This window comes from Balaenoptera acutorostrata, chromosome 19, assembly GCF_949987535.1.
Source record: "Balaenoptera acutorostrata chromosome 19, mBalAcu1.1, whole genome shotgun sequence".
Taxonomy (NCBI): domain Eukaryota; kingdom Metazoa; phylum Chordata; class Mammalia; order Artiodactyla; family Balaenopteridae; genus Balaenoptera; species Balaenoptera acutorostrata.
In genome coordinates this window covers 28,255,952-28,283,835 of record NC_080082.1, presented here as the reverse complement: position 1 = coordinate 28,283,835, position 27,884 = coordinate 28,255,952, and the positions used below count along the sequence as shown (strand labels likewise).

Genomic DNA, 27,884 nt, shown 5'->3' with positions numbered 1-27,884 from the left:
GCGAATATACATTAGTACGTAAGTTTAATACCTGGAGATTAACAGAAATGACAGTAGGACACAGATGCAACACAGTAAAACAGGGATGGGGGGGTAGGACTGGAGGGGGCAGAGGGACACTGGATATGATCACAGCAACCAAGGAGTGACTCCCTTGGTGCTCTGAGGGCATGAGACACTTGCCTCTTGTCACCAAGAAAATTGCATGGTGAATAAACCACCAACTCTGGAAGATAAGCCGTGGCACTACTGCGGAGCTTAGAATGGGGCGGGGCCCTCTCTGTCACACTGTTAATACTCAAGGATGGCGGGCTCGGAGAGTGTTACGAAATGTCAGCATTCTGACCTGGGGAGAGGGGCCTCTTTGGGATGCACCCCGTTTACCTAACACTGGGTGAAGGAGGTCCCGACTCAGGGCAACAGGGCCCCGGGTACCTTGGTGTTGATCTGTAGCAGCACTCCACACCACTGCGCCCAGCCAGCTCCACTCTGTCCACTGAGCACCCTCTCCGCAGTGGCCCTAAGCCAGAGTGAGCCAATCGAGAGGAGATGGGAGGAACCACGCAGTGGGATGTGAGGGGCAGGAGCTGGCGGAGGAGCGGGTGTGTCCCAGGCCGGGCCCTCCCCTAGGCATCATTGAAGTTGCTGTCGCTCAGGAGCACCTTCTCCCCAGGTCTGAAGGCCGGCATCCCAAGGTAGGGGCAGCTGGCACAGCGGAAAGCATCGCCCAGGTAACACTGTTGAAAGAAGAGACCGTCATACAGGGAAGCCAAGTGTCAGCTCTCCCAGAGAAACAGGCCAGAAGAGAACGACTGGGTACATTTGTAGGTCCAATTGGGATCCAAATACTAAGAGTCTTTAAGATCTCTGATTTCATGAAAGACAGAAGTCTAGAGAAGTTCCTTAGGTGGACAAACTTCTATATTCTCAGCAGTTCAAGTCACAGCCACACTCAGCAAATGGCTGAGTAGCATAAGGCCCAATGTGAAGAAGAAAGAAAGGGGCCAAAAATAAGAAATGACAAGCGCCTCCCCTACGGGCATGAGTGTGCTACCCACTCTCAGGAGACAACCCCTCTTCCCCATCACTACCTAGAGACACGTTCTCGCATGTTCACCTATTATTAAAACACCTGGGCAGTGAATTCTGTAGAGCTGGAGCTGGTCTGTGTTTAGTTTAGGCCTTTGTGAATACTGAGTAATCAACCAGATACTCACATTTCCACAAGCCGACTTGGGCTGGGAGCTTATCTGGTCCCTCGACTTCTCTCTTTCCAGTTCTTCTGCGAGGCCACAGGTGCTGGGGGAAAGTTAGCAGCTGATGAGTGGGATCTGCCACTACCCAGAAACTCCAAATCCTTGACAGATCTTTTCCCTGGGAGCCTTCACAGATATGGAGTATTGACCTTTCCTGGCCTAGTCAGGTTTGGGCTCCACAATTATTGTTTGGAGATTCACACATAGACAGTAAACTATCTAAAAAGCCAGGAAAGATTAGCACAAATTTGGGAGAATGGTAGCCTCTTGTAAGGAGAGGGAGGGAGATGCAGCTGAGGGAGCACGCAGAGGCGACTTCTAAGGAACAAGTCATGTTCCTGATTCTTAACCTGGGTGATCAGTACATGGGTGTTCATTTTATTATTCTTCAAAATGTACTTATTTAGCATACTCTTCTACCGTCTGATACATTTTACGATAAAACATGTTTTAGTAATTGTAAAGTATAGCGATTCCTTGATAATCAGCAGCTGCTGGAAGCAGCCTGGCAGCCTCTTCTCACCCCAATGCTTACCAGTTCTTGCAGGCCTTCCTCTTTTTCCCTTCCCCACAGGAAGCAGCCCGCAAGGAAGCTGGGTCTGGCTTCTTCATATCTTCTGGATCCAGCAGTTCATCTGAGTCAATGAGATCCTGGAGAATGTTTGAAGCCATTAATGACACAGTCATGGTCTCTGCTAATGAACAGGTGAAGTGGTCACAGGCCACAGTAGCAGTTCGCCCATCTACGTAGAAGGCACCCATCATCCTACCTGGGCTTGATCATCACGCCCAAGCTGACCACATAGTGAGTACACTACGTGCACAGAAGCTGTGTTAGGCTGTGAGGGGGCTGGGAACTCATTTACGATGTGTAGAGAATATGTGTGAGGAGGGCAGGGCGGGAGGGATCAGGAAGAACAAAGAGAGAAATGTTATATTTATGTGAATATATAAAGGGTTGTCATGTGAGAAAAGGGAATGAAATATTTTCTATATAATTCCAGAGGAAAAGGCAGATAATGATATATACACTTGTGTAAATCTTCGATAAACGTGTAGACAGTTAATCTGTAAGCTCTGTGAGGGCACAAACCATCGCCTAGTTTGCTTACCACTCTAACTTCAATAGTTGTAGGAATGAAGAACTTTATTACAGAAAGCACTGATCTGAGATGGAAGAGCATTACTTTTAAGACAGTGAGCATTTGGTGACGTACCCAGACGAAGGAGCCAAAAAATATTTTAGCTGACAAACTCCTTTCAGGTTTATGCATGCCCACAAGAGTCTTTAATATATCACATGAAGTGAGAACAAGAAAATCTGCTGGGGGAAAGATGCTGAAAAAGAAATTTAAAATGCCACTAATGTGGAGTTTCCTTCTGAGTCAAAAAATGCCAGTGGCAGGCACAGCCACAAGGCTGGACTTTAAATGCTTTCACACCTACAAACCCAGAGAGGCCACTCCAAACAACAACATTCCCACCCAAAGTGGGGCTTAAAAGAAAGCAATCAGGTGGCCACAGTGCTGACTCACCACGCTCTCATCCTCCATATCATTGGCCGAGAGGGTCCAGAGCTTGGCAGCTGCAGGGTCCACAGCAGGCTTCCCTGAATCCAACCAATAGAAGAAAACAAGCTCCAGAAAAGCAGCTGGAAACAAACTCCAAGCACATGTAAGTGCTTTCTACTGAGGCTGTGTAGGGAACACACTGGACCGGCGGTCAAAAGACTTGGGTTCAAGACCCAGCTCTACCACTTTTAAAGGCATGAGCAGGATCCATCACTTTATGGTAATAAAAGCCATCATTTGTTAAGCACTTGCTTTGTGCCAGATACTACATTAAACATTTTACATACATGATCTAATTTAGTCCTGCTCACCATCTTATGAGGAAAGTTCTTGTCATCCTAATTTTATAAATGAGGAAAGAGGTTTAGATACTTAGGCCAGTTACACACAGCCACAAATACACAAGTACGGACAGAGTCTACCTAACGCTTTTAACTTCCGCTCCATATTGCTTTCTCCTCCTTCTCTTAGTTCCCATCCCTAGAACATGGGGCTAATAGGATTCCCCATACCCACTGCAGGAGATTTGAATATTAAACAAGAAACTGTGCCAAAAAGCATTATAAACAGCAAAGCTCCGGTCTCATGTATACCTGTTACAGACAAGAAAATGAGCTCAAGAGCTGATGGCGGCGGTGTAACAACAAATCAGTAGCAAATCACACCTCCTGATTCTGTCTGGGCCTGAAAGAGCTGAGGGTTCAGTGTGGGCCAGTCCACGAATGGGCCTTGGGGGGGTAAGTGCACCCCCCAGAGATCACTGTCACAACTGGATGCTCAGATCCCCCACAGGGCAGGTCATCTAAGCTGCTCCTACCCATTCTGGAACTGTGACTCCAAAGGTTAGGATGCTAAAGGATTTCTTGAAGATTTAGGCTGGACAGTCAAAACAGAGCAGTGTGAATGTACCTGTAAATTTTTGCATACCTCACAGCTAGGATAATTTTTCTCAACTCAGGCATTAAAAAATAGTGATAGGAAGGGTGAGAGTGGTGACAAAGGGTGGAGTGCAATCTTCTGAGAAGAGATATTTTTATGTGTCTTAAGATCCTCCAAGAAAAGCTGACTTCAATGGCACAGAGAAAAGGACACATGGGAAGAGGAAAAGCACACTCTTATCTGCCATGACCGCCACTGTGAGTTCTTCTGAGGGTAAATGTCATAATTCTGGGGTCTGGAAAGACTTCATTAACTAATGAAGCTATGGGAGTCTGACCTCTAGAATCTGGAGGCCTCAGTGTCCTCTGGTGCAGAAGAATGGGCTGAACTAGGTAATATCTATGCATCATTTCAGTTTTGGATCCGAATATGCCCAGGACAACAGTACATTAAGCATTCTTCCATTTGGAAATGAGGGAAATTAAGGAAGGGAATGATCCTCTAAAGATATCACCACCTCATTCAGATCTCTGGCTCAGTTTTTAATAGGGCCTTCCAGGCCCACTCAGACAGAACAATGTCCCTAGGCCAGTCTCACCGGAAGACTTCTTGGTAGTAGAAAGCTTAAGTTGACTAGAAGAACCCACTTCAAAATCGGGCTTTTTTCCTGTGATCTGCACAGAGAGCAGGCTGTCACTGTGGTAACCCAGGTGTTCTCGGACAGACTGAATCTCCTCGGGGCTCAAGAACTTGCGCTGCAGCTGAAATTCAAGATATCAGAGGATTAGGCCACACTTCTTCTACAGTATGATGGTGTACTATGTCCCCCTCACAGGTGTCAAATGCTCACATCTGTAGTAAGCACACAACAGCAGGAGATCACAGACATTGCCTCGTGCCTCACGTTCAGTTTCTCACTGATCAGGACCCTAGAGTGTACCTTCTGTCTACATGTTTATGTTGAGCCTGCCCCTTGGAGAGTTTTTACCAAATATCTGTCTATTAGGTACAAGGCACTGTGCGAGGCATTGTGGAGGCTGTAACGATTATGATTATCAAGATGAATCGGACATGTTGAAGAGGCTGTTGAATGGAATCGAAGCCTGTGGTGGGGGAGCATGCCCGCAGTAAAGATGCCAGAAATGAAATACGCAGTAGAGAAAGAGAACCACAGGGGGAGGGAAATGCTTTCTATGTTCCTTGGGAAGAAGCTGGGGGCGCCACCTCTATGTCCGACAACTATGGAACTGCTACATAAACCACAGTCCATCTAGAGCACTGAATGCCGTTCCATCATTAGTAAGAAAGTGGGTCCATACACTGAGGTGGATAATGTCGAGGCCAGCTAAAGGTGGGGAAAAGTGCTAGTGACTGAACACTGTATACATACGACCTTATTTACATTAAAAAATGTGTATACACACAAACACCCTTGTAAATACATAAAAAGAAGTCCGAACAGCCACACCAAAAAAATGTATTGGTGGCTCCCCCTGGGGAGGAAAGCGTAAGCAAGGCCTGAGATGTCACTTTATATTCTTCAGTCTTAACTGTATTTTTATGAACGTCCCATATTTTTGAATAAAAAATGGAAGAACTTTAACTAAAAAGAAAAATAAGAAAGGGTAGGCGTGAAGAAACTGAGGCCCTAGGTCATGTACAGATCAATAGTATAACAGCTATCGTGGTGTAACACCTCTCACACAAAATTTCAGCACTGGAGAAGAATGTAGAACCATAAATACCTCTATTTAATGTTAATATTTCTAATGAATTATCAGAAAAGGATTTCCCCCTCCAACCTATTCTAGCCTCCCACCAAAAAGCTGAGGAAAATACAGGCAACTGCCCTTTACTTAGGCCTAAGATTCGTGTCCACTAAGAGATGTGTCGCTCTCTCCCTGCCTCAGTGGTCACCACTAGTACTGAGACCAAAATATGTCCCAACCCACATGGGCCCAAGCTGAGTCTCTTCAGAGGAGATTGATTTCACAGGTTTCGTCCTTCGAGGCATCTGGTTTCTCACATGCAAAGCCCTTCTCAACTTGTTTCCTAGTTGAGTGACACTGATCACCTCACCTTCAGGGTTGTTATTTCTCCCAGATTCTCTCTGTATCGTCTGACAAAAGAGATACTGGGTTTAGTCACCCAAGGCTTAAATTCCCAGCAAAGAAGGTCGTCTACAAACATACCTCTTTTACTTCCACAAGACCAGAAAGAGTCAGGGCTGAACACAGCTTAGATGCCGTCTTCACTTTGCTATTGTTAACTGCTAAGAGGAAAACCCCAGTTAATAGCTTTATAGGTCAAAGCAGGAAAAATAATAAAGGCTCTCTCCTATTCAGGTCAGCAGGTATTAAAACAATAATAACCTATTCTGTTCAGTGTATATATATTTTAGTGATAGTATTTCAATTGGACAAATCCTTTTGGTTGTTCAAAGTGCTCTTACTGATGCTCTTGTCATATAATAATTCCATTATTATTGTTTCATATCACTCCCTGTTTCTTTGAAATACCTAACCTTCCAGGGGCTGTTGGATAATGACCAAGAGGCTGAGAAACTGTAAAGTATACAAGTATCTCTGTATAGTTCCGACAGACACTGTGTTTAGTCACCCAAGGTTTACATCCCAGCAAAGAAGGCTATAGCTGCTATTAACATCACAAGCTTATATTTCCACATAAATGCCTTTATACATTTCAACATACTTTTATTTCTATTATTTGATGAAATAAGTCATCACATTTTGACAGAAAGTCTAGTTAAAAATGCTAAAAATCTAGAATGATTCTGACAGCTTTACCACTGAGCAAAAAAGAGGTTTTTATTTCTTGGATTCTATCTTTACTTTCACATGGATCAACACTTAGCTCATCACTCTCAGACTTCTAGTCACTATTTTTTAACTTTTTAGTTTGAAATAACTATAGATGCACAGGAAGTTTAAAAAAAAATGGTCAGGGAGGTCTCAAGAACCCTTCACCTCTTCTCTCCACGATAATATCTTACACAACTATCATATAATATGAAGACCAGGAAATTGACACTGATAGTCCACAGAGCTTATCCAGATTTCACCAGTTTTACAAACACTTGTTTGTGTGTGTGCGTAGTCTTCATCACCACAAGGAACCCTCACACCACCCCCTTTACAGCCTCACGTACCCCCTCCCTCCCATTCCTAACCCCGACGATGGCCAACCCGTTCTCTGTCACTATAACTTTGTTATTTCAAGAATGTTATATGAACAGAATCATACAGCATCTAAGCTTTTGAGATTGGATTTCTTTCACTCAGCATGATTCCTCTGAGATTCATCCAAGTTGTTGCATGTGGCAATAGTTTGTTCCTTTTTTACTGCTGCATAGTTTTCCATGGTGTGGATGCACCAGTTTAAGCATTCACCTGTTGAAGGATCCAGCCATTTTCAGATGAGCAGTTTCCTTCTATTTTACTACCTAATGGGTCAAAGATCACAATTTATTCAGATGTGTTGGTTCAGAGTTTTACAATAATTCATCCCTTATCCCTAAGGATAAGGTTCAGTATAGGACTGTTGATCTCCAAATTATACCTCCTTCTCAGAGAGATGCAGTAAACATACCTAAAGATTCAACCCTGTTAAACTCTAGTCTTTCAAGTGAAAATTTCCTTACCTACAGCTGTCTCTACTGGCTCTTTCAGAAAAAGACATCCACTAGGCCGAAGGATCCGGGCCATCTCAGCCAAAATCTCAGCACTGTGCAGAGTGGTGCTTCCAGGAATTATACCCGACAAAATAATGTCAAAGCTAGATTCTTTGTGGGCAGCTGAAAAGAAAGAAGACTCTAATCAGCAATCACCTGGGCCCCAGAATCTCCCAATCCCTCCCAAGTCCCCACAAAGGCTACATGCGTGGCCTAGTAGAATAAACAGCTACCTGTTCAGCAAATGCTATTACACCACCGTTACTAGCAAGAGGGGCAAGGACACTGCTGCCCTGCTCTCCCTCAGTCTTACTAACTTCATCTCCTTTTGTATGCTCAGGGGAAAAAGTAAAAAAGGAAGGTGGACAAAAACCAAGCTTTTTTAAAAAATGTGGTACAGCTAATAAGAAATAAGAACTTACTTATACAAATCATCAACTATACTCCTAAGTCCACTGTATCTCAACTGAAAAAACTACTATCATGTGCCACCCCCCAAAAAAAACCCAGCTATTGGGCTTCCCTGGTGGTGCAGTGGTTAAGAATCCGCCTGCCAATGCAGGGGACATGGGTACGAGCCCTGGTCCGGGAAGATCCCACATGCCGCGGAGCAACTAAGCCCGTGCGCCACAACTACTGAGCCTGTGCTCTAGAGCCTGCAAGCCACAACTACTGAAGCCTGTGTGCCTAGAGCCTGTGCTCCGCAATAAGAGAAGCCACCACAATGAGAAGCACGTGCACCGCAATGAAGAGTAGCCCCCGCTCGCAGCAACTAGAGAAAGCCCGCGCGCAGCAACGAAGACCCAGCACAGCCAAAAATAAATAAATAAATTTAATTAAAAAATAAAAAACAACAAAAAACACAGCTATCAAGGAACGACAAGAAATGCAGCACTGCCATCAAAACTGCCCTCCCTGTAAGACAACCTGGGTAGGTACTTACACTGCAACAGCTGGTTGATGTTTTCCACAGACACTCGGCCCTCATCGCCAGTTAAGGCTCGAAGCTTATCCACCAGATCTTTTAGAGCCTCCATCGGAGATGACTTATCCCAGACCACTGCCACAAACTGGCCAGCTGAGATCCCAAAATCTGCCATTCCTGCAGTGCTGTGGACCTAAAAGCTATGGGCCAAAGGAGAGTCAAGAGTGAGCAGAGACAAAACGCAATTCAATCCATGGGGTACCACTAAATGTGATAAGAATTGCAACCTAATTCCGACCTCCCACCAGGGAATGCTGACCATATTCGAAAACCTCACTGTAGATACCAGAGTGTGAATAAATAAACCCATTATCCCAAGGTTTCATAACCCCAACATTCCCAAATATGGCAGGTGGCTTCCTTGGTGAGAATCCTGACTGGGCAGTCAAGTAAGGAGGTTGAAGGCACAAATATTATTTTCTCTTTGGTATGAGACAACTCAGCTTGAACAGCATGTAAAACACACCGGACATTAATTAGGCAGAAGTATGACTCAGCAAGGGAGGCAAATAAATTGGCTGATACACCCCAACCACAAGCTTAGTGTTTTTTTAAAAAGATACAACATATGTAAATTTAGCAAACTGAATAATGATATTTTCCCATTCATCAAGATATGAAAATTCAATTCTACTGACTCTGCATTCATCAATAGTATCTACTATCTCTATCTCTAACAATTAATATTAGCCAGACTCTTCAAAGCATTTTACCTACATTATCTCAATTGAACCTCAGTACAACCTTAAACTAGATATTACTCCCATTTTACAGTCAGGAAACAGGCTGTTGACTTTGCCCAGGTCACACAACTAGTAAGTGTTGTGTGGAAAAAGTAAAAGCTGGGATCTGAATCCAAGTCTATATGACTGTAAAACCCATGCTTTTAACCTATGGAAATTTCCTCCTGCTGGGGTCAACTTTCTCTTTGACTTGATACTCAGATGAGTATAGAATGTCCTCATGATGCAATCAGGTCAGGAGATAGCAGTCTACTCAGTTCCCCATTTCTTTCTTAAACATTAATGACTCCAAGTCCCCGGCTTCAGACAGCTCTACCAAATGACATGAGACCAAAGCTGTGGGTGAGGGATCACACATAGATGGGTCTTAAGCCGAATACTTCTGTATTCTGCAGAGGTGGCTAACCCAGTGACAATTACGCCACCACAGACACTCCAGGACCAAGTTTAAGTCAGGCCTACACACTCTCTTCCTTCTTTAAAAATGTTCCCTTCAGGGACTTCCCTGGTGGTCCAGCAGTTAAGACTCCGTACTCCCAATGCAGGGGGCCTGGTCCGATCCCTGGTCAGGGAACTAGATCCCGCATGCCACAACTAAAGTCTCCGTATGCCACAACTAAAGATCCCGCATGCTGCAACGAAGATCCCACGTGCTGCAACTAAAGACCCAGTGCAGCCAAACAAATAAATAAATCTTAAAGGAAAAAAAAAAAAAAAGACATGTGCAGCAATCTGAGTGCAGAATCTTTTAAAAAAAAAAAAATGTTCCCTTCAAATGACTTGCTCCTCAGCCTACAAAACATGCCTAGGTCAGCCAGTCATCCTTAAATACTGTAGTACTTTGATTTTGCTGCTCATTTCCTAAGGCTTTTATTTTCTAGAGCAAAATCAAAACTCTTCAGTCTTCTGGATTCAGGTGCTCCGTAATCTGGCTCCACCTGTATCTCCCACCCCCCCAAAGTGAATCCTTCCTTGTTGTATGAAAAATCTTGGTATTTTCACTCTATCATGCTTTTTATCTGGTTCCTTCCTTGTGGAATGCCCTCTTTATTATCCTAACCTGACTGCATGCCGTAGTAAAAGGATGCCAAGTGTTACCAGATAAACAGGATTCCGTAGTCATTGAATTGTGGTTTTTAAATCCCTAAAAAGCACACAATCAAGAACTGAAACTTTAAGCTTTCAACTGTAACATGATGTTGAGGAAGAACCCTTACAAATCTTTCAAGTGAACAACTTGGGATCAATCTCACATTTAAGAACCAGCTGGGGAAGATAGGAATATGGATTGCTGGGTATGAAGTTATAAGAAATAAATGGTCTTCTAGAATGATGCTGGAACAGGCTCTCCCTTGGGACAACAGAAAGAGGTGAGAAGTTCCCTTCCCACTACTACAACCTTGCACTGTACTCACAGAAAAATCCTCCTGGAAGAACTGAGGGGCCAAAGGCTACTCATTAACTAGAGAAACACAAAAAGCCAGACGTCGAGACCTTTTCAGCAACCTTAATGGAGGCAGGGTTTTATTTTTTTATTTTTATTTTTTTGAATTTTATTTTTTTATACAGCACGTTCTTATTAATTATCCATTTTATACATATTAGTGTATATATGTCAATCCCAATCTCCCGATTTATCAGGCAGAGTTTTAGAGAGCACAGGTTTCGAATACAGATGAACTGGGGTTCTACCTATCACTAGATCTTCAATTTATTAGCTACATGACAATGGATCAGTGATTAGCCTCTTTTCTCATTAACAAAGTAAGAAGAATAATCTTATATTTTGCAAGGCTGCTGCAAGAAGTAAATGAGAAGATAAAAATATGCAATGTACTCAGCAGGACCTGGCACACAGAGCTCAATAAAATAATGTTCTAAGAGAACTCTGAGCCTCCACTTCTCCATGACCAGTTTATCTGCCTTTGCTTCAAACAGTCCTATAAAATCTTGTTCCTCCTCCTCAGCCATACCTGCTGGGAGGACACCCCGGGGAAAAATGTGAAGCTGCTTTTTTATTGTTAAAATTACACAATATAAGAGCTGCACTTTATGACATCTTATACAGTACTCCAGTGGGATTGTGTCTGTAAATCAGAAGAATGGAAAGTGCTTTGTTTTCCATATCCCCCCAAACTAATCTTCTATGGCAACGGGGAGCTCATAAAATACATTTATTAAACATTAACTCTCAAAAAGACGCAGCCACCACTTTCAGTCAGCATATTCCAAATAAAATGGGACACAATGTTCTTTTAAATATCTAAAAGCCAAAGTGTGATACTATTCATCATCAGAGTTTTATGTTGTTGTCAATGTCTTTTCTAAAAAAACAAGGAAAAAATGTCTGGCACCTAAGTCAACATACTTAGAAGTGTGACTCAGAGCCCAGTTTCATAAATAAAAAGAGGTGGAATAGAAGTCATTGTTACGTCACTGGACTTGTTAAGCATCTCTCCAACTCTGACTGCTGCACACACATGCCCACAGCCCTTCTAAAATGTTGTGGGCAGGCAGTGAAAGCAGATGTCTGAGAACAACTTCTGGAGATGCACTTGTTTATTTTTAAGGCACCTAGTAAACATCAAATCCTGAGCATTTGGCTCCTTTTAAGGATGAAGAGGGCCAAAAGAAAAAAAATAAGATTGAAGTTTGGGTATCAGTTCAAACCAAGGATCAAATCCTTTTAAGTCAAATGCATAGAAAATTCTAAGAATACTGACAGCTATCAGAAAGAAAAATTTAATTAAAATGAACTGACCAAAGCGTGTGCACTTGCACACACACACACACACACACACACAGAAAAAAAGGTGACAATCTGCAAAGAAACAGTAAACTCAAAGGAAAAGAAATAGAAGACTTTGTCTCCAGGCAATTAGGTGTGTGTCAAACTTAAGGGTTTCAGGAAGTATATCCAAGCGCTAGATTTTCCACAGGAAAGATTCATTCGAAGATGAGTGGACAGGGGCTTCCCAGGTGGTGCAGTGGTTGAGAATCTGCCTGCCAATGCAGGGGACACGGGTTCGAGCCCTGGTCTGGGAAGATCCCACATGCCGCGGAGCAACTGGGCCCGTGAGCCACAACTACTGAGCCTGCGCGTCTGGAGCCTGTGCTCCGCAACAAGAGAGGCCGCGACAGTGAGAGGCCCGCACACCGCGATGAAGAGTTGCCCCCGCTCGCCGCAACTAGAGAAAGCCCTCGCACAGAAACGAAGACCCAACACAGCCAAAAATAAATAAATTAATTAATTAATTAAAAAAAAAAAAAAAAAAAGATGAGTGGACAGAACTCAGAAAACAAAACCTCATGGAGAGATCAGTAGTGCTTTACCGAAATCCAGAAATATGGATCTGAAATTTTAACATTTGGGGAGTAGTTTTGGCTTAGGGGGAGGCTTCCCCACACTCACGCAGGGGAGAGGAACAGGTTCTGAAAAGGTTGATAAGGAGTGTGCAAAAATACAAAGACAAGGGTCTAACTGCACAAAACTTACAGGATGGCATGCTTAGCTCCAGCTGTTGGTTATCCCTCAGCCCAAACCATTTACTTCTTCCGACTATTATGAAGCCTTCCCTGGTGATAGGTTTCCCAGTGAGGCGCTCCGCATTTACATATCTGCTCAGTGACTAGTCCATGACCTCCCTGAGTCACGCAGAGCTTGGCACTCAGTGTCAGCATAAAGGCCACCAGCCTTTCCCAAACTTGCAGATCATCCAAATCACCCGGGGGCATTTGCTAAAATAAGATTCCAGGACTACATCCAGATGTACTGAATCAACTCTCCAGGAGAAAGACCTCGGTATCCGATTTATTAACAAACGTCCTGATGGTTTTTCCAATCTGGCAAGTTTGGGAATACTCAATTATATCAACTCAACACTTTGGAGGTTCAGGGAAGTCAAAGGTTCAAAATTACAACCTGGGGGGTCCAGGTACCCCCAAAGACGGAAACTTCGGCTTCCCTGATGTTTGCGAAGAGGAACTGAGACTCAAGGTCACAACAGCTGGCTACTAGCAGAAGCGGGTCTCAGACTCCGGTCTCCCGGGCCCCAGCTCAGCGCTGTCCCCAGGGGCCTCAGGCCGGGTCCGGCAGCGCGGGAGATAAGGCAGCCCGGGAAGAGCAGAAGCCACCACGCCAGGAGCCCGGGACGAGGAAGGACGGGCCCGATCCCTCACACCGGCTTCCCCCGAGCGAAAGCCCGCTGTGGTCCTCAGGGAGGTGGCCATAGCCACGTTTCCGCCGAAGGACGGGGCTCGGGATGGGAAATGAGAGGACGTGGGGCAGAGGGTGGGCCGGAACGGGGGCGTTGGGGAAGGTCGGGCTCTCGGACCACCTGGTGATCGCTCACCTGCCGCCCGGGTCTCGCTCCCGGCTTCTCAGCATCGGCCGGCTCCGCACCTCGCGCCTCTCGCGAGAGGACGAAGCTCCCGCTGCGCGGGGAGGGCGGAAGTGGCCATGCAGCTGACTCGGTGCTACACGGCGCGTCGCCGTAGGCAGCTTGCCCGCTTCCAAGATGGCAGCGACGGTGTCTGGCGCGCTCGGCCGGGCGGGGTGGAGGCTCCTGCAGCTGCGGTGCCTCCCCGGTGAGAGGGCGGCCGATCCCGGGAGCGGGGAGGGAAGGGGAGGGGGCGCGAAGCCGACCTGGGCTGGGTGAGGGGCGGAAGAAGCCTCGTGGCGGCTCGAGAGCAAGGTGAGGTGAAGGGCATAGCGGCTCGCGCCGGCGCCTCGGGCTTGAAGTGGCCGCCTGGCTGGCTTCTGACCCCATTCTCGACCTGTGAGGAGCGAGAGCATCAGGGAAGAGCCTGTCACTCCCATTTCATGGAGTTGACGCAGCCCGAGAGAGGGCTGTGGGTGCCCAAGGTCACACAGCTCGGTCGGTTGCAGACTGGCACACTTGTACCCAGTCTCTTAACTCCATTGTCAAGTCCCTGGGCCCTGATCCCGGGAAACAGACACAGAGACCTACTAGTCTACTTATTCCCCAAGTCAGTCATTTCCCCACCTCTTCAGTAATTCTTCGGTATCCTCGTACCACCTTTGCCACCATATAGTCAGTATTTTTGTTTATACGTCTGATTTCGTAAAAATATAGACGTTTACTTAAAAGAGGAAACTTTATAGCACTACCATAAATGGAAAACCAGTGTCACCTTCCACAAATAGAACGTATGAATTAACATATTAACATAAATATATAACTAATGAAATAATATTCTCCTGTATTTCACCTAAAATCTTCTCGTGGACTGCAGTGGTTCTGCAATACTGCTTTGGGACCTCCCAGGTCCTTTTAGAAGTTTTATGAATATTTGGTCCGTTTTTTTCTGTACATATGCTAAAATAATTGATATTTTCACATATACGTGCTGTTTCTTTTAAAAATCATTTTTTTCCTGAGTTGGTCCATAGATTTTTTAAAAAATAAGTGCTGTTTTGTTGTTTTTATACAAAGCTCCAAACTAAATATGTTCAGTAAAAGTAAGGCCTATGACCCAGAAAATCTACTTCGAGGTATTTACTCAACAGAAATGAAAGGAAAATGTCCACGAAAAGGTTTGAACAAGTGTATTCATAAAACCTTTATAACAGCCAACAGCCCAGGTGTTCAATAAAATAGTGTTTCTTAGTGGAATGCTACTCAGCAGTAAAAAGTAACAACCTCCTGATTTTCACAGAAATATGAATCAATCTAAAAAATATTCTAAGCAAAAGAAGTCTTATGCATACACAGGACACACAGTATGATTCTATTTAGATGAAATTCTAGGACAGGCAAGACTAGAATGAAAAATTCAGAATAGTGTGGGTGGGGAATAACTGGGAAGGAATAAGAGGGAACTTTCTGGGGTGATGTTAATCTCTAGATAGGGGTTCAAGTTATGCAGGTGTATACATTTGTCAAAACTCAGAATTGGCCCATTTAAGATTTGTGCATTTCATTGAATGTAAATATCACCTCAATAAAAGAACAGTAAATATTCCATAAATATTGAACTCTAGTTAATGACGTGCATGTTGAAATGTTTCAAGATAAAGAATTCTGAAGTCTGCAACAAATGCATCAAAAAAATAAGATGGATTGGGGAATTCCCTGGCGGTCCAGTGGTTAGGACTCGGTGCTTTCACTGCCGAGGCCCAGGTTCAATCCATGGTTGGGGAACTAAGATCCCACAAGCCGTGTGACATGGCCAAAAAAAATAAATAAGATGGCTTGATGTATGAAGAGTGTGATGGATATACAGGTGTTCATGCCACAATTCTTTCCACTTGCTTGTATGTTTGATTTTTTTTTTTATAGTAAAATGCTGGGAAAGAAAAAAGTAATATGAGCCTTTGCTTAGGAAATACAATACTGTACTTTTCAAAAGCCCTTTCCTAAAGTAAATGGGTGTTGCAATATTGCAGATGAGAAAACAGAGACACCACATAACCATTAGGGAGTCAATACTGAGACCTTCTAATTTCTAGTCCAGTGCTCTTGCCATGATATATAAATATATAATGTTTTCAAGTCACTTTCATTTTTTTGTTTGGGCCTCACAACACTCCTGTTGAGTAAGTAGAGATTATTTCTCTTAATTTGCGTATTTTAAAGTCATGCTCATTGGGGTGAAATGGTTTACCCATTAACACACAGCTGACAAATGATGGAAACATGCCGAGAAGACAGGTCTTCCGTTTCCTGATTCATGCTTTGCCACATCATGTCGAAATGTTCCCAGTTTACCCAAGAATTTTGTCTGGGATCCAACACTTGGTTCTGGTTTTCCTCTGCTTTTCTTCCTCCCCATCCCTCATACCACTCTGGGTCTTCTCTGGTGAGTGTCCCTGGCTGACCAGCTCAGTTTGTTTCAGTGTCCCGCTGCCGACCAGCCCTGGTGCCACGTGCCTTCCATGCTTCAGCTACACAGCTGAGGTCTTCAGATCAGCAGAAGCAGCAACCTCCCCCCTCTTTTTCTCAGCAACATTCTGAGACACAGGGCACCGAAGAACCAAATCAAGAGTCTTCTCGTTCACCCCCCAGGTAGGCAGTAGGACCCCAGTCCACCCATTTCTGACCACTTTGCGTGCTTGGGTGAATCTCTTCTTCTCCTTCCTCTAGCCTCTCTGTTCCCTTCACACCTTTCATCATTTTCAACCTTATCTTTGAAAGGAACGTGTTGTTTGTTTGTTTTATGAAAACAGTGCCTGTACATTCTAAACCATTCTAAATACAAAGAAGTTCACAAAAGTAAAAATTATCAGAAATCACAAACCCAGAAATAACTCTGCTAACATTTTTGTGAATATCCTTTTCTCTAACGTATTTCATATATAACCCTGTATATATTATAAACGATTAATTACACTGTACACTATACATGCTGTTCTAGAACCTGTTTCTTCACTCAACAGTACGTTTATGATGTCATTTCACAATTATATTATTTTAATGGTTGCATAGTATTCCAGCAAATGGCAGTACCAAAATTTATTTGACCTATCTTTTATTGATGGATATTTAGATTTCCTTCACTGGTATGAAAAATAATGTGATAAAGTAGATGGTTCTCTCAGCAGTGGGAGCACTGAGTCAAAGGATATGCACATTTTACATTTCGTTACACATGTGAGGCCAAATTACCCTCCAGAAAGGAAATAATAATTTACATCTCCATTAGATGTTTCGTCTTTACTTAATCCTGCCACTGAGAGAAGTTCCTCTAGCTCTGAAATTAGAGTGTTCCCAGTCATTTTTCTGGTCTCCCAATGAAAGTAGTTTTCATTTCAATTCAACAAATATTGTTTGAGGATCTACTTTGTGCCAGGCCCTGTGAATAATGTAACCGTTGTCCCTGTCCTCAATGGAGTTACAGTTTGGTACAAATCCAGATAAAGAAACAATGCGGTAAGGCTATAAACTGGGAAATCCAGGGTGCTGGGACAGCATGTACCTTCCTATCACCTGACCTCCTCGCTCATGGTTCCTTTCTCTCAGTGACTCTATGGGAGGCGATGGATGATATGATTTTTGCTCTGTTGGCATGCAAACACTGATACTGACACATAAGTAAATGTCCTCTCAGCATGTGCTGAGAGGAGGCACAGAACCTGCGGTTTCTGGCCCAGCACATGTTGCATGCCAGGCAGCAGGCGGTGAGGTGAGGTGTGCCGGGCTCTGTGCCCCATGCCTCTCTTGCATTTGGGCCTCAGGTACACAGACCAGGGCGGTGAGGAGGAGGAGGACTACGAGAGCGAGGAGCAGCTGCAGCACCGCATCCTGACGGCAGCGCTGGAGTTTGTGCCCGCCCATGGGTGGACAGCAGAGGCAATTGCAGAAGGAGCCAAGGTGGGTATGGGTGCGGGCGGGGCAGCCTGACCAAGATCAGCCAGGAGGGAATCACAGCAGCCAGAGCAGAGGGCTTTCTTCCAGCCCAGCGCAGAGCCCCAGAGCTCCTCACTGCCATAAGATTTTCTGGTTTTGTTTTGTTTGTTTTTCCCCAATAGGGTAGAAATGGCTTTATTTTTTAATTATTTTTTAATATAAAAAGAATAGGGCTTCCCTGGTGGCGCAGTGGTTGAGAATCTGCCTGCCGATGCAGGGGACACGGGTTCGAGCCCTGGTCTGGGAAGATCCCACATGCCGCGGAGCGACTGGGCCCGTGAGCCACAACTGCTGAGCCTGCGCGTCCGGAGCCTGTGCTCCGCAACAAGAGAGGCCACGATAGTGAGAGGCCCGCGCACCGCGATGAAGAGTGGCCCCCGCTCGCCACAACTAGAGAAAGCCCTAGCACAGAAAAACGAAGACCCAACGCAGCCATAAATAAATAAATAAATAAAATTAAAAAAAAAAAAAAAAAAAAAAAAGAATATACCATGGAGTTAGTTCTTGGGAGTTAGGTTCTAAAGGCAGCTCATTAGGCAAGAATTGCCTATGATCAAAACTGCCATATTTCATTGACTCTAAGATGCCATTGGTTGTAAGAAGCACCCTTATTTTATGCGTCACTAAAAAAGAAAAAGGCTGTCTGTTAAACTATGATGCATCATCAATTTATGATTCACACTTTTTGTTTAAAATGAAAAAAAAATGGAGATCCTAGAATTGACAAAATGTGGTGTTTGAAAACTCCCAAGAAGGCACCACCTTGGAGACCAGCACACCTCGTTTTTCTATGTAAGTCTAATAATCAGTGTTTCCTCCTGCAGTGGAGCAGCCTGCTCCTTCAGATTAAGCCATAGGCTCATGTTGAGGCCTCGTTGTGCAGAATCATCAAGCGTAGCCACATACCATCCTATGAAAGGTCTGTGAGGATGGAGACTGATGGAATTGCAGACTCACATCTCCCACCCCAAGCATGTGAGATATCTGCTCCTGAAATGGGACAGTGGGCAACTTTGCTGCTTTATTTAAATTTAACTGTTATTTCTCTTGTCTTCTCTCACTCTCCCAAGAGCACATATGGTAACAGAAGTCACGTAAGTGAAATGTGTATACTATATGATTCCACTGTGTGCTCACTGTGAAAGCTTTGAACAATAAAAACAGATATAAAAGAGAACTTAAAAATTGTCTGTGATAACAAAGATCAACATTTTGATCTTTCAAATTAGAAAAAAGAAAACCTTTCATTTATTAATCGTTCACTCTTTAAATATTTATTGAACAGAGAGTGTGCTAGGTCCTAGGGGCATCATAGTAGTCAGGATGGGCAAAGTTCTGCCCTTGTTGAGCTTCCAGTCTGATGACATTAATCAAATATATACAAATACATATTTATAAAATGTGGTAAGGGCTATCAGGAAAAGGTGCTATTGTGACATGCAGTGGAGGGACTGAATCTAACTCGGGGTGGGGTGAGGACGTGGTGAGGAAAGGCTTTGGAACTGAGAGCTGAGGAATGAGAAGGCTTTACCTGATTTGGTGGGGTGGGGGATGGACAGGTCCAGACAGAGACACAGCATGTGCAGAGTGGAAAGAAGCCTGCACATTAGAGGAACCGAAGAAAACCATCATGCCGAGAGTCAGGAAGAGATCCGAGCTGAGTGAGGCTGGGGAAGGGTCAGTTGAGGCCACATCAGGCAAGGTCCAAAGGTCATGTTGAAGAGTTAGGCTTTCTTTTATTCTAAGAGTAATTGGAGATATAGAACTCAATTTGACATTTCAAAACCATCACTTTGGCTGCTGGCTGAAAAAGTACTGGAGTCAGAGAGTCACTGGGAGCTGCTGCTCGTCATCCAGGAGAGATGAGGGCTTTCTGACCTAGAGCAGTGGCAGTGAACGTGGAGACAAGTGGGTAGATTTGGTGAGAGAATGACGTAGGAGGGAGTGACAAAATGCCACCAGAGCTGCCTGCTGGTTTGCATGCGTGGGTACGTGGTGGTGCCGTTTTCTTAGATTAAGGCCACTGAAGAGCCAGGTTTGAGGAAGGCCCATGGGTACAGTCTTGAGCTTTGTTGAATATGAGGGGTCTTTGGGTCGGCCAACGGGGGCCCTCAAGCATACAGGCCTGAAACTGGAGGAGCTGCCTGGACTGGAGTATATGTTGGGGCATAATCCACATATGTATGTGGTCATTAAACCATGGGAGTGAGTGAGATTGCCTAGGGTGGCATGAATGTGCCTAGAGTGTCATGTGGAGAGAGAGAGGAGTCTAGGTCCTCAGGGACCACTGACATTTAAGGGTGGGGTGGAGCAGGGTGGGGTGGCAAAGAAGACTGAGGCAGAGGAGCCTGTGCTGGAGGCAAAGCAGGAGAATGTGGATGAGGCAACTAGACGTCGGTGACCGCAGCGGCAGCCGTTTGAAGGGAGTGCAGGTCCGAAATAACGGGTGGGTCGAGGAGTGAGTAGAGGTAAGGAAGTGCAGAGGCGTTTGGCTGCGAGGGGGAGAAGAGAGCTAGTATACTAAGCAGGGGAAGTGGGATGGAAGTTTGAGCATGTTTGAATACTGGCAGGAGGGCACAGAAACACCGGTGACGGTGAAGATACAAGAGAAAGTGGCAAAATAAAAAACGTGAGGTTCCTTGAAGGCAAGGATTATGAAATCCGGGAAACAGGTGGAAAGACTAGCCTTCGATGTATTAGGGGCAAAGTTGGAGAAGACAGCTGCAGGCTTAGTTTCTAGAAGAACCTTTAAGGAGTTCCCAGGGGATGGCTTCTGTTTTCTCTGTGACGTAGCTGTGGTTGTCTCCTGATCCTGAAGTTGGGAAACAGTGGGAGGAGACAGAGGTTCGGAGGCAGCAGAGAAGGTTTGAGAGAATCATTACAGAAAGGTGTGCAACCAGGAGAGGACAGAAATGTAACAGGATTGTTTGGAAAAATCTGATTCTACTGAATATTCTATGGTTAACTTTTCTACTCTTTTTCATATGCTTTTTTCACTCTGCATATCTCCATTCATATGGCTGCATAATACCTATTGCATTTACTTGAGCTCAATTGATAAACATTTGGGTTGTTTCCAATTTTTTTAATATTGTAAACCTATTTGTACGACAGATTTAAGTACATTTCTGGTTGGTTTCTTTAGGACAAATTCTGAGAAGTGCAGTTGGTCTTTCAGGGAGTGCATCAATCAGAAGAAATCACACCAGTTACTCGAATAGAGAGAATTTAACACAAAGAATTGTTAACTAGATGCGAAATTGGTAACCAGGTAACTGAAAGGATAAAAAGAACACTAAGGTATCCTAGAGGTAGCACCTGCAGGGAGGCGCTCTCATCCCCAGGGCTAAGGAAACAAAGGGAAGAGTCGGAATGATTACAACTAGGAGCTTGAAGGAGAGTCCCTGTGAAGGTGAAACTCTGACCTCTCAGGAGAAGGCACTCCTCAGCGGGTGCTGGTGTCGCTGACCTTGGAGGAAGGGTCCCCTGGGGCTGGCACTTGACCTCTGGGGTTGGGGAAATGGTGGAGCGGTTGGGAGGGCAGGGAGAGGATGGTGGCTCGATGAAACTGGGTCTGCACCTGTTGAGAATACTGCAGACTGGGTTCAGCTGCTGCCACTGGACAGAACTGCTGCCGTGGTGAAGGAGGGCGCTGCTCACGCAGACCAGTAGCGGACAGGAAGTAAACTGCGAGGAGCCAGGCCCTTCCTCCTCCTCCAGCCTTGCAGTCTCCCTCTAGAGACCCTATCGGCAGAGCTAACCTGGGGCCAGAAGTGTGGCTTGCAGAGCCCCAGCCCCTGCATCACAAAGCTGAGGATGGAAGGACAGGTTTGGAGCTGAGAGACAAGAGCTCAACAACTGGCCCAGGGAGTGTGTATATTTTTGAGGTTCCTGTTACATGCATGTTAGAGGCAGTATAGCCTGGTGGTTAAGAGCTTGAAGCCTCAGTTTCTGTAATATGTGGATGATGGTAATACCCACCTGCTGGCGTTGCTGTGGGGCTGCAGCAAGGTCGTGTATATAATGCGCTCAGCCAGGCACCAGGCACACAGGGAGCACGCAGTCACCCTTAGTACTGGTGCTCCTGCGGCTCTGATGTTGAGGTGAATATTGCCAAACTGCCCTCCAAAAAGGCTGTGTACTTCCCCCAAAAGAGAGGCACTTTCCCAACGGTGGGAATTTAGAGTTAATGGTTTTTTTGGTTCCTTTTCTGCCCTCTGTCCCTGCTGCCGTCAGGGTTCTCCCTCCAGTAGCTGCTCAATGAGTCCTGTATATGAGGAATAGTAAAGGATCTCTGTGGCTTTGCTAACTCTTTGACAACTCATTAGGAAAAGTTTGTGAGGGACTTTCCTGGCAGTCCAGTGGTTAAGATTCCGCGTTTCCAATGCAGGGGACGCGGGTTGGATCCCTGGTCGGGGAACTAAGATCCCACATGCTGCGGTGTGGCAAAAAAAAAAAAAAAAGTTTGTGAGGCTTTTTTTTTTAAACAACTGAGAGACCTACTTTCCAAGAGACTTAGGTTAAGTGAGTTGGTGAGGAAGAGAGTTATGAGCGCTCTTCCCAAGCCCCTTTTTATAATAGTTACAACTCTAGGTTACAAGTGTCAGAACTCGAACTCAACTGGCCCAAGCAAGAAAGGGAGTGTTTGGCTCATTTAATAACAGAAAAGTCTGGAAGTAGCTCTGGCTCGGTGTTCTTAGATTGTTGCTGCTGGGAACTTCTCTACAGCATATCTGCTTTGCTTTCCTCTCTGTGAGCTTCATTCTCAGCAGGGGCTTCCCATGCAGGACTAAAAATGGCTCAGCAGCCCCAGAGGAAAGAGGGTACTTCTTTCCCATTGGTACTAGCAAAAGTGTGGAGGCGGCCTCGTAGGGCTGGATTTGGTCACGTGCACGTTCCTGAACTAGTTGCTGTGAACTCCACTTATCTAGGTCTGGATCCCCTGCTTTGCATCACACCCAGGGGCTTGATGGAGTGTGGAGGGACTGGTGGTCAGCTTCTCCCAGATCACACGGACAAGAATGAAGAGTGGGGTGTCCCACTGAGAACCAAGCTGCTGTTACTAGAAGAAGAGGCACTAGCGATGAACAGGCGGCAGATGTCCGCTCCACCTGCCCGCCACTTTCCTGTTTTCCCTCTCCCCCTTTGTAGTCTCTGGGTCTCTCCAGTGCGGCTGCCAACATGTTTGGGAATGATGGCAGTGAACTGATACTGCATTTTGTGACCCAGTGCAACGCTCGGCTCACCCGTGTGCTGGAAGAGGAGCAGAAGCTGGTACAGCTGGGCCAGGCAGAGTAAGTCCCATGGCATCACTGCTCGGGGTGGCAGCTAAGGTTCAAGGAGCTTAGGCGCCACCAGCTGTCCCCAGGAGGCCAATCCAAGTGGAGCCAAGAGAGTAGCACTGAGCAGCCCTGCTGCTCTGATGGGACTGAAATGCATCTGCCTGTCTCATCAGGAGCTGGTGGGGCCCTCCCCACTAGGGCTGAGTAAACAGTGTAGCACCGAGCCCATGCCTTTGATCCAGAGACACACTGTTTTCTTTTCCCTCTTCCAGGAAGAGGAAAACAGACCAGTTCCTGAGGGACGCTGTGGAAACCAGACTGAGAATGCTGATCCCGTACATTGAGCACTGGCCTCGGGTACAGAGTCCATATCCAGGCCCCAGGGCATAAAGTATTCGTGTTTATGATCCTCAGCACCTTCACTTGGAGGGTCTGGCACACTGTTCAGAAGTTAGCTCATTCATCTCCACAAAACTCGGGATTCTCAGTGCACTTGGTAGAGCTAGGTTTCAGATTTGCGAGAGCCAAAGAGAGGACCTCTGAGCCATCTGTGTCTCAGTTCCTGGAAACGTGGGTGGCGTGGGTCCTAGATCACGTCCTGGGTGGGGTCTTAGTGGCCCGAGTGTGCCACCAGGTCTTCAGTGAGGAGGAATCCATGAAGGGGATTAGAAAAGTCAGAAGATTTTACTGGCCATCATCTTTAACAGGCCTGTCACATTCTAGATCTCAGGGAACTGGGACTTCTTTTCAGTATGTCAGTGTGATGCTTAGAGAATTGGAGTATTCATTCCAAGGGCTTCCCACCCCCCTTTTCTAAAGGTCCTTTTTTCCTGTTTCAAAGTGTGTCACAGTGCAGGCCATTCTCTCAGTTAAGAAGCTCAAAGCACATCAGCACTGAGAGGGCCCACGGATCACCTAGCGTCCTCTGCCCAGCTGGGAGACGGTTGAGCATGTAATTTCAGCTGTGGGCCGGGTGTGAGGGAGTACAGTCCAGAGTCAAGTCCCGTCCCCTGCCCATGCTCACCACGCTTGATTTCCAGATCTCCAGCTTGACCCATTCCACCTCGCATTCCGCCCCCAGACTCCCCAACTATCCCTGCTTCTTTCTCCATGTTACAGAATGGGGTGCTCTCAGTACTCAAAGACACCAGTCTAGACCTGGCTGTCTGCATTCCCAAGTCCACGTGCTAGGGATTGAGAATCTGATTGGGTCAGCTGAGGGTCGGATCTGCCCCGGCTCCCATTAGCTGTAGTCGGGAGCATTAGACGCCAGGAGCTCACACGAGTGGGTGGAGATGGTGAGTCTCAGAATGCGGGCTGGGCAGGCCCCCTTGCGCACCTCCACGGAGAGGTGAGGCACCAGCCACCTAAGCGCTGCTGGTACCGGTGTGCAGTACCGCTCCTCTGTCATCTCTCCGCAGGCCCTCAGCATCCTCCTGCTCCCTCACAACATCCCGCCCAGCCTGAGCCTACTCACCGGCATGGTGGATGACATGTGGCATTACGCTGGGGACCAGTCCACTGACGTGAGTGCTCTCTGCAGGCCCACAGGCTACTGGGAAGGCTTGGATTAAGCATTTCCTCAGGAAGTTTGTGAAATTTCTTTGATAACAAATCCCTTCACGGGACTACAGTGTCATTCCCATCTTGGAGAGGAGAGGCTAAGGTATGAGGAGGGTCCCTCAACAAGCCACAGTGGGATGTAGGTCATCTTCATTCAGGGACCAGTGCTGTAGCCATGAACCATCGGTATTCCTTCCCCCCCTAGACTGGTGACAAGGCATTAGAGGGCCTTGTGATTGGATTGCCATTTTATAATCATTTCCCCCTCAGTCTTCTAAGATTTAGATTCTGTAGCAGACTTTCTCAGTGTGTGTCTTTTATGAGACTGATTTAAAAAAAAAAAAGAATGCCATGGAGACACTCATTGCTTTAAAAAGAAACTCTCTCCCTGTAGCCCATGTTGGCCTGCTTTGCTAAGAGATCAATAAGCCTTTAAACAGGCACCAGGAAAGAATCTGACTTGTTAATGCTATCATATTTCTGGTAGGAAATTAAAAAAATATATATATATATACCTTCATAAAAGAAATTAATGTGTGATGGTACTTTGTGGAATCCAGGATGGGAGGCAAAAAGATGCTCCCACCACAGTTCTAACAAAGTGCTTTAATAAACTTCCATCGTGTGGGAATATACCACCAACAGAGATGATAGGAAAATGAAATTAGAAAGCTGAGAAATCAGAGGGATAAAACACAAAGCAGCCGAGCTAGTGCTCTAAAGAGTGGTTCGCCAGGACAGTCAGAAGTTGCTGAAGGACTTGAACTCTCAGCTCTTCCCAGGTATTCCAGTCTGTCCGTGATGCTGTCTCAGCCCTCACCTCACTGATGAACTCATGAAGGTTTGGTCATAACTGCCTGACCACAGAGCCTCCCTGGAACTTAGATGTCCCGAGACTTAGGCTTTTCACTGGCGTTTCCAAAGCCGAGTGGATGTAGCAAAATCACGTGGGGTGCTTATTAAACATCCAGATCCTGGCACTTATTTCAGACCTCCTGACTCTAAACTCTAAGAGGTTGGGCCCCGTAGCTTGCATGTTTAATCTCCCAGGTGATTCTGATACCCAGCCTAGTTTGGGAACAGCAGTCTTGTCTAGAGAGCCATGTGTATCTGTGAGGAAAAGAGGAAATCAGGAGGAAGCCCAAGAGTGCCAGTGGCTCTTGGTAGGAACTACCCAGACTTCCCCCAACCTGCAGCAATAGTGGTGACCCACCTCCCTGATGGGTGTCTTTGCAGTTTAACTGGTACACCCGCCGAGCAGCGTTGGCTGGCATCTACAGCACGACAGAGCTGGTGATGATGCAGGACTCCTCCCTGGACTTTGAGGACACTTGGCACTTCCTGGAAAACCGAATTAACGACGCAATGAACATGGGCCACACTGCCAAGCAGGTAGCTGGGGGCTCGGCGTTTGGGAAGCCTCCTCACTAGGCACACTGTCTTCCTTGGGCCGCACTGGACACCTGTCTGTTCTCTTGCTCCCCTTTGACTTCAGCTGACAGTCCCCAGGGCCTTCCCTGAAAGCCACACTTGGCCCGTTTGTGATTGTGTTGTCCATAGGCTCTTCCTCCAGTACACAGAGCCTTCTTGACTCTACCTGTCGGGGCTAATAGGCCTACTGATATGTCCTACCTGTCTCACCTTCGAGCTAGTGGTGGGGGCCTGAGAGAACCTGACTCTGACTCCTCCTAGGTAAAGTCCACCGGAGAGGCACTGGTGCAAGGACTCATGGGCGCAGCGGTGACAGTGAGTACTGCCCAGCTCATCCCTGCCCAGCCATTCTCACGTGTGTCACTGACCCCAAGTAGTTTTGTAGCCTTAAACTGGAAAGCTAATAATAAGACTGACAGTGGTTCAGTCCCAATCTCTAGATCCCAAGCACCCCACTTCTATTTTTTACTGGCATCAGGAAACAGTGCTCACTCCCGGGACCCTGCTATGTCAGATCTCTGCATCATAGCCACACGTGCTGCCTTGGAAATCTCAGTCTTTCCCATTGGAGTCCTAGGGTCAGGGCAAGGTCTCATCACTCTCTGTTTCTATCCCTTTGTCAGCTCAAGAATTTGACAGGTCTAAACCAGCGCCGGTGAGCAAGAAGGGGTGTAAGCTAGAGTGCCCAGAAGAAAACCCGAGGATATATTTAAAGGGCTTTGAAACGAATGAGGTGCCATCCGTGAAACAGGGTGTTAACGAGAGAACACCGAAGGACTCTACACACTACCACAGCCACCTGGAAACCACAGGGCGCTGGAGGATAGATACAGTTGTAGCCCAGGGTTGGGCCACTTTTTCAGTTCCTAACACCGGGCCAGACCTCCTGATGCCTTTCTGCATTGCAGCTGTGTGATTAAAAATGCAGCGCTCAATCAAGCATTCAAGCCACAGAAACCCAGCACGCCCCTGTCCTGGTCTCTCAGGCACCTTGATCATGTCTTAATGTGCCTAGAAATGCTCTCTGGGGCTCCCAGGTCAGAGTCAGGGTCTGAAGCCACCCCAGGTGGCAGCTCTTCCACAGCACAGCACAGGCCTGTGCACCCAGAGGGAACCATGCTGCCCTTTCCTTCTCTGGTGTCCTGAGATGCTGCACTGGAAACCCCCTTGCAAGCTGCCTCACCTGAGACAGGTGCGTGCTGGACGGTGGTGCCCAGCCAGGCCAGAGGTGTGATTCCAGGCCCTGTGTTGAGTTACACCAGCACGCGTTGCAGGATTATTAGTGAACTTAGAGTCTGTAAAAATTATAATAAATATGTTTGAAGCAATTTCCTGTTGTGTAGGTAGTTTCCATGTAGACCATGGCAGGTATCCAAGATGCCAGAGTGAGACAACAATGTTGTGGAAAAGGCTTGAAACTAGCAGCCAGGAGACCTGAGTTCTGGTCCTGGTGCTGCCTAATACTACTGGGCAGTTAGGACAACTCTGCATCTGTGGGCCCAGGCTTCCCATCAGTAAAATGTGGGTGGCAGGGGCCTTTTCCCCCTCACCATTAGCTCCTTTGACTCCTGTCTGTCACTAACTATTTCAGTGACACAGTCTTTAGCTTTACTAATTCTCTCAGCCTCTACACTGACTGGGCTTCCTTTTTCAGTCTGGTTAACTCTGTTTTATTAGTCTGCTCAGGCTGCTGTGATGAAATATGGCACAGTTCTAGAAGCTGGAAGTCCAAGATCAAGGTGCCAGCCAACTTGGTTCTTAGAACTTTCTTCCTGACTTGCAGATGACCGCCTTCTCCCTATATTCTCACATGGCAGAGAGAGAGAGAACACGCTCTGATGTCTCTCCCTGTTCTTATAAGGGCACTAATCTCATCATGAGAGTCCTACCCTCATGACCTCACAAAGACCCTCATTTCCAAATATCCTCACATTAGGGGTTAGAGCTTCAACATTTTGGTACATACAGCATCCCACAGCATCTGTCTTCTGCTTTGCTGTCTCCTACCCAAGTAGACTGAATGATGGGGGGCGGGTAACAAGCTAGTAGGAATTTCCAGTCTCTTCTTGTGTACCTTCCTCTGGGCCCTTTCTGCACCTCTGATTCTTTTACCT

The 27,884-nt window shown here is 46.1% G+C and overlaps 2 protein-coding genes across 3 annotated transcripts; one reads left to right on the top strand and one right to left on the bottom strand.

Annotated features, from left to right (window-relative positions):
• Window positions 1-7: 7 nt before the first annotated feature.
• CIAPIN1 (cytokine induced apoptosis inhibitor 1) lies at window positions 8-13,587 on the bottom strand. Of its 2 annotated transcripts, none has more exons than XM_007167545.3 (9): window positions 13,478-13,587; window positions 8,341-8,522; window positions 7,368-7,520; window positions 5,899-5,978; window positions 4,305-4,467; window positions 2,792-2,865; window positions 1,792-1,907; window positions 1,218-1,299; window positions 8-737 (listed from the first exon to the last, which is right to left on the bottom strand). In XM_007167545.3, exons 2-9 carry the CDS (start codon window positions 8,495-8,497, stop codon window positions 627-629), a joined length of 936 nt encoding a protein of 311 aa, XP_007167607.1. In that variant the 5' UTR covers window positions 8,498-8,522; window positions 13,478-13,587; the 3' UTR covers window positions 8-626. The 2 variants fall into 2 exon arrangements, with proteins under 2 accessions (XP_007167607.1, XP_007167608.1); XM_007167546.3 differs by having other exon boundaries at window positions 5,899-5,975.
• Window positions 13,573-27,098, top strand: COQ9 (coenzyme Q9). The gene is made up of 9 exons (XM_007167547.3): window positions 13,573-13,712; window positions 15,985-16,153; window positions 17,323-17,458; window positions 22,646-22,788; window positions 23,049-23,133; window positions 24,198-24,302; window positions 25,576-25,731; window positions 26,032-26,085; window positions 26,394-27,098. The coding sequence occupies exons 1-9, from the start codon at window positions 13,643-13,645 to the stop codon at window positions 26,427-26,429; spliced, it is 954 nt and encodes a 317-aa protein (XP_007167609.2). The 5' UTR covers window positions 13,573-13,642; the 3' UTR covers window positions 26,430-27,098.
• The last annotated feature ends 786 nt before the right edge of the window (window positions 27,099-27,884 follow it).